The sequence below is a fragment of the Delphinus delphis genome, chromosome 14 (genome assembly GCF_949987515.2).
Source record: "Delphinus delphis chromosome 14, mDelDel1.2, whole genome shotgun sequence".
Taxonomy (NCBI): domain Eukaryota; kingdom Metazoa; phylum Chordata; class Mammalia; order Artiodactyla; family Delphinidae; genus Delphinus; species Delphinus delphis.
This window is the reverse complement of record NC_082696.1, coordinates 14,815,790-14,826,252: the sequence shown is the minus strand read 5'-3', so window position 1 is coordinate 14,826,252 and position 10,463 is coordinate 14,815,790. Positions and strand designations below refer to the sequence as shown.

The 10,463-nt window shown below is 45.1% G+C and overlaps 1 protein-coding gene across 1 annotated transcript in view; it reads left to right on the top strand.

Annotated features, from left to right (window-relative positions):
* Positions 1-578: 578 nt before the first annotated feature.
* The window catches only part of AKAP12 (A-kinase anchoring protein 12), a 102,597-nt gene continuing 92,712 nt past the window's right edge, over positions 579-10,463 (top strand). Inside the window, exon 1 of the mRNA XM_060029781.1 lies at positions 579-1,107. Coding sequence (XP_059885764.1) covers positions 940-1,107 — 168 coding nt within the window. The 5' untranslated portion in view covers positions 579-939. The remainder of the gene's footprint in view (positions 1,108-10,463) is intronic.

Here is a 10,463-nt window from a genome sequence, read left to right as displayed (position 1 = left end):
ACGAGCAGATCCATGTCATCCTGTTTCAGCGGTGGCGTGAGGGAGAGGTGGCCTGGACCTCCAGCATCAGGCCCTTAAGGACAGGCACATTTCCAGTAACAGGCTCCATTCCCCAGGTTCCCCGGGGAATGAGGGCAGCCGGTGTTGCCCACGGCATCGCCTGATATCACTTGTTCCGGGTGATAGGAGAGCGTGGGGCTGCCTGGGCCACCTCATCCGTGGTCTGACTGCATTAACCTCTCGGTTCCCGGCTCCTGCCACGTGAGGTGTCCTAATATGGTCAGACTCCGCAGGAGCCCAGGAGCGCTTGCCTTTCTCCTGCTAATGGGGAGGAAGCAAACACTCTGAAGGTAAGCAAACGGGGATCTGGGTTCGCCTCTGGGCCAGCTGAAAGTGGGCTGCAGCAGAAGCCCTGCCTCGGGTCATCAATCATTTAATAAACCCCCAGCGAATCCGATCTCCTCGGGGGGCTTTCTGCCCTGCCCTCTTTCTCGCCCTCCCCTCCCCTTCGTGGAGGCAGCCCTGGGTGGTGGTCCCCCAGCTCCTGTCCCCGTACAGGAACGGGAGGGGTCCTAGGGGTCGGGGTGGGCGGCTCGCCTGGCCCTTGGCTCGAGGCTCTGGCCGCTCCTCGGGTCCTAGCAGCCTAGCAGGAGATGCTGCTGCAAGGCGTGTCTGGGGCTGTGCTCATGTGATGAAGCGAGGGAAAAACAAGGGGGAGGAGGAGGAGGCAAAGAGGTGGCTTTTTTTTTTTTCTTTTAAGGAGTTTGCAGCGAGCGCGTCTCCTTCATTCGCTGTCTGGGCGGGTTCGTAGGAGGACGACGGGAGAGGAAGGCGCTCCTGAGACCTCGCGGGCGCACGGCTCCTGGCTCTTCTCCCCGTCCCTGCTATTTGGGGAAGGCGTAACCCGGCTGCTGGGCGCGGGAGAACCGCAGACAAGCCATGGGCGCCGGGAGCTCCACCGAACAGAGGAGCCCGGAGCAGCCGGAGGCGGGGAGCGCGACGCCGGCCGAGCCCGAGCCCGAGCCCAGCGGCGGAGGCTCTGCGGCGGAGGCGGCGCCCGGATCGTCGGCGGACGCGACCATCGCCGCTGCGGACCCCGCCACCAAGGTACCGGCGCGCGGAGCCACCTGCCCCGGGGTGGCGGAGGGTGGGGTGTGTGTGTGGGTGTGTGTGTGGGAGTCCCTTGATCTCCGCCTGCGATAACTTCCCGGCCGGTCCAGCCCATCTGCAAACTCGGGAGCATGAATCCCTCTTTCTAGGCTTTTCAGGGTCCTTAGCTCCGGGGCGGGACCACAGCAGCGGCGAGCGCGGCGAGGGGCTTGCATCTTTGTAGTGGGTCTCCAGGGGTGGCGACTGCGCCATCCGCAGTAATAAAACCCGCCGGCTGCCCGCCGCTAACTGAGCCTTTCTCCACGCTCTTCCGGTGGGAGCGACCCAGCCCGATACCGGCGAGCTGCTTGGGGGAGTCCGCGGAGAACTGACCCCCGAGCCGAGCGTGTCGAGCCCCCGCCCCGCTATCTCCCCAAGCGGAAAGTCCGCTGTTGGGCCCTGACGCGTGTTGCAGCCTGGCGAGCCCTCCACCCATGGGTTCCCCGCAGCGCACCGTCCGTGATATCAGCTGTGTCTGGAGAGACCCGGGTTTGGTACCCAGTCCTCCTGAGGCAGCGGCTCGAGCAGACACCGCCTTCCTGATGCAGAGAAAGCCTGGGGTGTAGCTCGCTCGGAGCCAAAGAAAATCTGAGCCGACGCTGCATTTCCAAAAGGAATGACAGGTTTCGCAAACACGGCGGCGTCCTCCTTTTTGCTCAGTTCATTGCACTCAGTTGGATAAACAAATACTGGAGGAGTAGTTAGAAGTTCTCAAATGCGGTCAGAGGCGTAAGCCAGCATTCCCTCTACTCTGGTCTCTGGAGGCAGTGCTGAACCTCCTAGACATTTTGCATTTTATAGTCGTAGTCTTCAAGGCTGAAATATTTCTTCTTGGCGACTACAGTCGCCAAGATTGTGACTTGTTCAGATCGTTGTCTTTTAGATCTATTTTCCAGCATCTATGTTCCTTAGCCAGGCTTCACCCAACCCTTTTTGTGATATTTTTATAGAAGATGTGGATAACCACATTTAATACTTAAAAGGAAAAAAGAAAACCCGTTGTGTCAAATTTGAGGGTATACGGAGTACATGAGGACCTTTAGGAGTTATCTCAGGAAGTATAGATGTTTACAGTGCAGGGGGGAAAAAAACAACCCTGAAATCTAGGTAAAAATCACAGAATTATATGACCTAATCGCCTTGACCTTTTAGCTGTCTTAGTTTAGTTTGGGCTGAGAGACCGCTCTTAACTAGATTACCTCTAGTCGTTAACATAACTACTTGTACTAGAGCTGTAGGTGCTCACAGGTACCAACTGTGCCTGGAATGCTTAGATTTTCTGAGATGCCTAAGAAATGTACTATCCTTTTGAGATCTCAGTTAGGTTTTAATATTTACTGTACATCACTTTTTGATGCCAACTACTGTCAAAATGGCTGTATAACCAGTATTTAGAGTCCAGTAATGAAAGCAATTTTAAGGTGTCGTTGCTAAAAGCTTGCAGTTGGGGAATATCTTTTTCCCTGGCTTTTACCAGTCCTTCAGGTCTTATCAACAGTTCACCCTGAGATATGGTACTGATTCCCTTTGCAATAACTTCAGTGTGTTCATTTAAAATATTCCCTCCTTTCTGTTCTCTTTATCTTTCTTCCATAACCTTATCCTCCCTTTTTCTTAGTCACCACCATCTTGAAACAGCCAGATGACCTCCTTTAAAAAATTACCTAAATGACATCCGGAATATCATTGAACTTTTTGGCCTACGGCCCAGTTATCAATTTGGAGACAAATCAATAAACTTACATGTATCCTTAGAAAGTATGTAGTTTTTCATTTCAACTAGCAACATTTATTTCTCAGGTTTTGAAGACCTAAGTCTTTTCACAAGGATGGTCTAATTAAGAACGATTCCGCACATAGCTTTTGCCTCCCCTCCTTGCCCTGTTCAGCCCCAGTTCTTGACCTCTGAGTAATCTCATCTGCCATTCTAGGTTCCCACAGCACCACGGACCCTTCTTTCCAGCAGTTTCCATATTTGTGGGTTTAGTGACTTGTGTTCTTCTGGCTGTTCTGAATGCTCCACAAGGGCAGGGACCATATCTGGTTTGGCTCATAACAGGTGTTGCCCCATGTGTGACATGTGTGGCTGGCCGGGAGGATGAGGCTGGCTCCCTGATTTTGATCGCAGATGGTCAAGTTGGGGAACACCTTGGCCCATCTAGTTGTTCTTTGACTTTCTGATCATCATGGTCTGTGTCACTTATCAGATAGTGACTAAGTCAAAGTGAGTCTGGTTATTCACAGACCAGATGAATATCTAGCAAGAAACTAAGATTTGGGGACTCTGATTTCTGTTTCTTTAGAAGGGCTTTTTACCGTTGCAATTTCAAATTGCCTTTAATCTCAGATAGACAAATGCATTATAAATGCAGGTTACTCAGAGGAGACCACTTCATACATTGGATTAGTGATGAATTACATCTTGAGCTTTTTTGATTGGGTCTGTGGACATTTGGGGAGGTTTAGACTAATGCTTCCCTCCTCCCCCCAGTAGAATGCTGATCATTAATTAAAGGCTGTTAGATTTTTTTTCTCCATTGGTAAAACTTGATTACTGAAGCCTCACAGTTTAGATGCACTGAGACAAGTCCTGGTTTTATCTGTGATGTATTTTAATGGAAATGGAAGGAGTCTTATCTTCCAGTCAATCTTTTACAATCTTTGTATGTAAATTCTGAAGGGAAATGGTTTGATCAGTTATTTTCCAGGTTTAATTTTGAGAGTTTTCCATTTTGGCCACTGCAGGGTGCAGGAAGATTAGAGCACCTGAACACAGGTGGTAAGCAAAGCCTCGTGGTATTCCTCAGTCATCTGCTTTTAAACATTTGAAGTCATCTGCTTTTAAAAGCTGAAAAGCCTGTTTTCACTCAGGTAGCAGTGTAGGGTGGGGTGGCCAGTGACAAACTTCCCTATCTCTGGCAAATCTTGATTTCTGGAGCCAAGCTTCAGGCTAAATCTGAACAATCCCAATCCTCTAAATTAGCCTTTCTGTCTTTTCTGTTCAGTGACTCAGAGCTAGAAATGGAACAGTTCTCAGTTGCAGCAGTGTGAGGCCTGGGTCCCCGGCAGGTGGGGAGACTGGGACCCTTGTCAGTCTTTCAAGCTGTGATTCCATTTGGTTATAAGAGCTGTGACTCAAACAGATGTGTTCATATAGAAGAATCCACTGTCCCGATGAATAAAGTTGAGGACGCCCTAACCTTTTGTGCATTAAAACAGACAATTGATTTGGCCAGCTGCATTTCATAATTCCTCTCCCAACACAAGGTATGTGCTGTTTCCCATTTACCCTGTGTTTACAAAATAGGAATGGAGATGGCTGTAATGTGATTGCCACCAGTTTTACACTAGAAGGGCCAGAATTTAAGATGATTTCGAGAGAATTATATGTTAACAGAGTGGGTTTTTGTGTGTGTGACTACCTGTATTCATATGGCTTTCCCTCAGATTATAAGAGGTACTACTTTCTGATTAGAACACAGTCTAGAAATTGGAGCTGTGGGTGTGAAGATGGTCGTTTAGGGTACCGATAACCTGTGGGGACTGCAGTGCCTTCCCTTTAATCCATTATAGCCTTTTAAGCTCTTAGATTTGTGAGATCAGTGAAGATTTCCACTTAAAATACTTCCCTTGGTGAGGAAAAGGCCCCAAACATGCGTCCTCTTTGAATTTGCTGTGCCTTGACTAATCTCTGTGCCGGGATAGCTTTAAACTACATTAAAAGGATGATTCCAGCTTGGTATCTTACAGGATAATTAATAAAATGGAAATAAAATGTTTTGTTTTAAAAGGTACAAAGGGGACTTCCCTGGTGGTCCAGTGGTCAAGAATCCACCTTCCAATGCAGGGGACGCGAGTTCGATCCCTGGTTGGAGAACTAAGATCCCACATGCTGCAGGGCAACTAAGCCCACACACTGCAACTAAGACCCTACACAGCCAAATAAATAAATAAATGGTTTTTTTTAAATGAAAGAAAAATAAAATAAAAGGCACTAAGAAATGGTTTCTTTTTCTTTACCAGTTTTAACACCTGTTCAGTGTTACAGGAATATCAATGAAAAGAAAATCCAGCTAAATGGTGCTCGTCCTTGGCCTCTATAATTTTTACTGCTGTAGTCATTCATGAAGTGAGAAATTAGAATTTACAGCACTTAGCGTTGTGAGAAAAATATATCAGTACTTTTATCACATGAAAAATATAAAACTAAGGGCTTCCCTGGTGGCGCAGTAGTTGAGAGTCCACCTGCTGATGCAGGGGACACGGGTTCGTGTCCCGGTCCGGGAAGATACCACATGCTGCGGAGTGGCTGGGCCCGTGAGCCATGGCCGCTGAGCCTGTGCTCCGCAACGGGAGAGGCTACAACAGTGAGAGGCCGGCATACCGCAAAAAAAAAAAAAAAAAAAAAAAAAAAATATATATATATATATATATATATATATGTATATAAAACTTAAACTTCTTGAAGCCAATTCTTAGTTCTCTTATAACCTAAAAAATTATAATTTAGAGGAAGTTTCATTTTAAAATAATACAATAGAAAAATATGGAAAAAGCTGGGTTTGGGAGGGAGATGCATTATGTCTTGTAAATAGGCGAGCTTACTTTCCTTTTTTAAAAATTTATTCTATTTACATTTATTTTTGTCTGCATTGGGTCTTCGTTGCTGCACGCGGGCGGGTGGGCGGGGGCTACTCTTCGTTGTGGTGCGCGGGCTTCTCATTGCAGTGGCTTCTCTTGTTGCGGAGCACGGGCTCTAGGCGCGCGGGCTTCAGTAGTTGTGCCATGCGGGCTCAGTAGTTGTGGCTCGCGGGCTCTAGAGCGCAGGCTCCGTAGTTGTGGCGCTCGGGCTTAGTTGCTCCGCAGTATGTGGTATCTTGCCGGACCAGGGCTGGAACCCCTGTCCCTTGCATTGACAGGTGGGTTCTTAACCACTGCGCCACCAGGGAAGCCCAGCAAGCTTATTTTCAATAAATTCTTTAAAAATCTATAATTATAATTATTTGTCTTGTCTGTTTAGATTTGGGGCTATTTTCCTGTAAGTTAGCACCTTATTAGAGAATGGGTATGGGTTTTATACCTATGTTCTTACTTGTTAGTACATCTAATAAAAGGATTAAGGTGAAGATATTAATCTGTAATAATTTTGATTATATATACATTTTTATTTCTTATCGTGAATAATTAAGTTTACTTATTTAAACCTGACTGTAGACCTGACATCATCATTCTTGAATAATAAAGGCTTTATAAAAGGATGATCAAAAGCACTTGCTTACTCTTATTAAAATGATTTTTATTTAAAGTCATAGCAAACAGGATTCATTTAATGTTTATTTTTCTAAAAACGTTAATGGTTGAGAACCTTAATTTGTAGAGTATGGTAAAAAGGGAAAGCCTCGTGTTCCTCCCCACCCCTTAAAGTACTCACTGTTAACAATAGTTTGAAATCAATGTTGGTTGTTTCTAGCATATTCTTTTAAAACCTTTATGCATGTGCAAGTATATAGATAAGAATAGCTCTATCTTTTGCTTTCAACAAATAAGATCATAACATATATTCTGAAACTTTAGAGTTTGGATATCTTTTCATATCAGGACATAAAGATCTACCCTCATTCTTATTGGCTACATAAATTTCTCATTTATGGACTGAAGTACATAATGATTTAAGCAATCCCCCTGTGTTTATATTTAGGTTTTCCTAGTCTTTTGTTATATTAAATTGGCACAGGGAATATCCTAGTTCAGACATCTTTGTATGTGTGCGAATGTATCTCTAGGATATATTTCTGGAAGTGGAATTGCTGGATCACAGGATTTACATGCATTTAAAATTTTGATAGTCCTTGCTAAATTTACTTTCCAAAGAGATTCATCCACTTTGTATCCCTACCCTGTGGAGAGCAGCGCTCACTTTCCCTTGCCCTTGCCTCAGTGGATAGAAGATTTTTCTGGTATTTGCCAATCTGTACCTCAGTTGGCACCTCAGTTTCCTCGATGCATTTTTAATTATGAAGTTGGGTGCCCTGTCAGGTATATTGACCATATGTTTTTTTCTGTGCACCACTCCATCAGGAACTGGACTGGCTTTTAGAGCATTAAAGGGTATAGTTTATTTTATTGTTAGTTAACTTTAAAAGACTTTTTCCCCTCCAGACATTAATCAAAATTGGGGAAAAGCAAGTTTAGAGTAAAAAGGGGGCTGAGGTATTTTTCCCTTTCCTTCCCAAATTAGCAAACTGTCTTTAATTTTATTTGCTTGGATTGACTTTGCAATGACCTACTTCTTTAGCTATCAGTTTAAAAATTTCTCCTCTGGGAACAATCTAAAATCATCCAGTTGCCAGAAATTTCTTCATACATCTGATCCATGAAATGTTGGAATCAGGGATTGTGGGCAGAAATCCACCTCCTGGGAAAACAGTAGTCCCCTCCCCTGGGTGCTGTTCTCAGTTCTCATAACAAATGACAGCCTGGCTCTGTTAACTGGAATAAATGTGTTTTCCCAGGAAAACGTAGGTGTTCAAAGCACTGGAAACTACAGGGTCTTTCCCAGACACTGTTAGGCTTCTCTTAATACAAGTATTCATTCAAGTTCAAAGATTTTCATCTTCCCTACAGTTTCTTCATGATGTTATGTAAATGAGATAAGCCAACTTTTAAGAAGGGGAGATAACTATAAATCATTGGCAGATCTTCTGTCCCTCATATGCAGACATTGCAAATTGTGGAGTTTGGAGAGATTAGATTTTCTGTGGTTCCCAAACCTGGTTGTGCAGTTGAGTCACCTGGGGAGCTTTTTAAAGACACCGCTGGGCCCCCTTCTAGATTATTCAGTCAGAATCCCAGGCCACCCCAGCGTCTGAGATTCTGTAGCCTTAATGCTCATCAGGGATCATAATTTGCCTAGTTAGGCCACTATTGCCTGGAGGAAGCGGTTTGGGGCGTAGACTTGGGCGAGGCATTCAGAGGTAACAGCAGCACAGACTGATTGACATTGGTGCTTGTGTGGGTGGGAGAGAGGGTTTCAGATGATGCTAGAAGAATTAGGTGTTTCCCCTCCTCACAACAGAGGAGAAAATAAACGGAAACATTTCCTACATAATTTCCCTCCTTTATTCTACTGCCTTTTTTTTTTTTTTTGGCTACACTGGCTCTTCGTTGCTGCACGCGGACTTTCTCTAGTTGAGGAGAGCAGGGGCTACTCTTCGTTCTGGTGCGCCGGCTTCTCACTGCGGTGGCTTCTCTTGTTGCGGAGCACGGGCTCTAGGTGCGAGGGCTTCAGTAGCTGTGGCTCACAGGCTCAGTAGTTGTGGCGCATGGGTGTAGTTGCTCCGCGGCATGTGGGATCTTCCCGGACCAGGACTCGAACCCATGTCCCCTGCATTGGCAGGCGGATTCTTAACCACTGCGCCACCAGAGAAGTCCCTATTCTACTCTCTTGAAACCAAGTGTGCTGCTAGTAGAGGCTTTTTCTTAATGGAATGTGCTCTTCAGGGTAAATAGGTGTGGAATCAAATGCTCTCATCGTTTCTGAGCCAGGAGCTACTTGTCAAAGTTCACTTTTCGTTCCCACCTGATTGCCTCTTAATCCTCAACCCTCATTTATCAATTTAAAACGTCACTTGTGTTGGGTAAGTAGACAGTAGCTGATGGCTTAGTTTATGGCCTTTGGCTGGTCCGAAAATCCGTGAAGAAATCTTAACACCTAACCAAGTTGCTGAAGGTCAGAAGAGGGGGCTGTCTAAAAAAAATTTTTTTTAATTAAAAAAAAAAAGAGGAAGAGGGCTGTGTGGCTTTCCCCACCACTTGATTTCATTCACATTTCTTTACTGGCTCCTGTACTCCAGGAACTGGGGATTGAAGAAGAGAGAAATCCAAGAGCTCGGTGCTAAAAAGAAGGTTAAAGTGTTCCCAGTGCACTAAAATGCATTATTTTCTGTCTAGAGGGAGAAATTTAATTCATTTTCCATACTGGTTGCCTGTTCCAGTACCATTGACTAAATAGTCCCTCCGGTTAAAACTCGAGTTTCCGTATGCATATATGTTTATTGATTTCTTTTTACTTAAAAAGTTTTTCCTACTCTTTATTTGTACACGTAGTTAAAAGCATTAAGAGAGTGGCTAAAAATGTAATCGATTCTAATGGCAGACCCTTGGTTTAAAATACTTTTATATTCACATCTCTGGACTCACCTCTGTCTTGTGGCTATCGTAAGTTTATACACACATAAATATAAAAAAGTGGGGAGCCTGTGTTGTCTTCAGAAGTGAATTTATTTTCTTGGCATGTGATAACATTATGCATTAAAAATAGTCACTCAAGTATTTCCTAACCACTTAGCCTATGAAAGGCCCTGGTCTAGATGCTTCCTGAGGTAAATTACACACAGCATTATCCTTGAGCACCTCAGGATCTAGCTGAAGTATTGGATCCCTCTAGAGGAAAAGATTCAATAAGAAAGATTCAAATAAGTTGGGTAGACAATAGAAGAATTGCCATTAGTTGGTACATGTCTATTCAGTGAATTGTCCAGATAACTGATGTACAAAGAAAAGAAGATCTTGGCAAGTGTTGCAGGCAGATAAAGACCGTTAGTCGGGAGGCCAGGAGGTACAGGGCATATGAAAGAGCTGAATGTTGTAAGAGGATAATGGGAAGATGCCGATAGAATTGCAGCCAATCATGGTAAGAGCTGCACAGGCAGCAGAGAGCCAGTGAAGTGAAGACTTCCGATAAAAAACAAAGCAAAGAGGCAGACCCTCTCACACTCGGCAGAGAGGACACCCCTAGGAGCTTGGGGGGCAGATATTAGCCCATGCGGTGGGATGGGTGTAGGGTGTAGGCTCGGCACGGGGGCAGCCAAAAACAATTGAGGTTTCAAGACTTGGAATACGGAGTGCCTCAGTTTCTCCAGTAGACAAGGACGTTCCCCTCAGGATGTCGGTTTCAGTTGTCTATTGCTGTGTAACCAACTGTGCCAACCAACTGCTCAAACCGATAGTATCTTTAGAAGAGAGAACATCACTTGATAGTAACAGCTTGGGATTTTTTTTTTTTTAATGTAAAGAAGAGGTTTGCAGCAGAGTCTAGGGAATGACAGAGGGCATCCATGAGATCAATAGGGTTTCTCTAAGTAGTGATGTGCTCAGAGCCCAGATCACTGGCACTGTGAGCAATCCAGGCTTGCAGAGTCGGGGGCACAGGGAAAGATTAAATATCACAGGATAAGAGATGATGACACCGAAGGGGCTGAGAGTGGCGGCTGGGGAGAAGGTGGAACCAACAGTGAATATTAATAGAGGAGAAG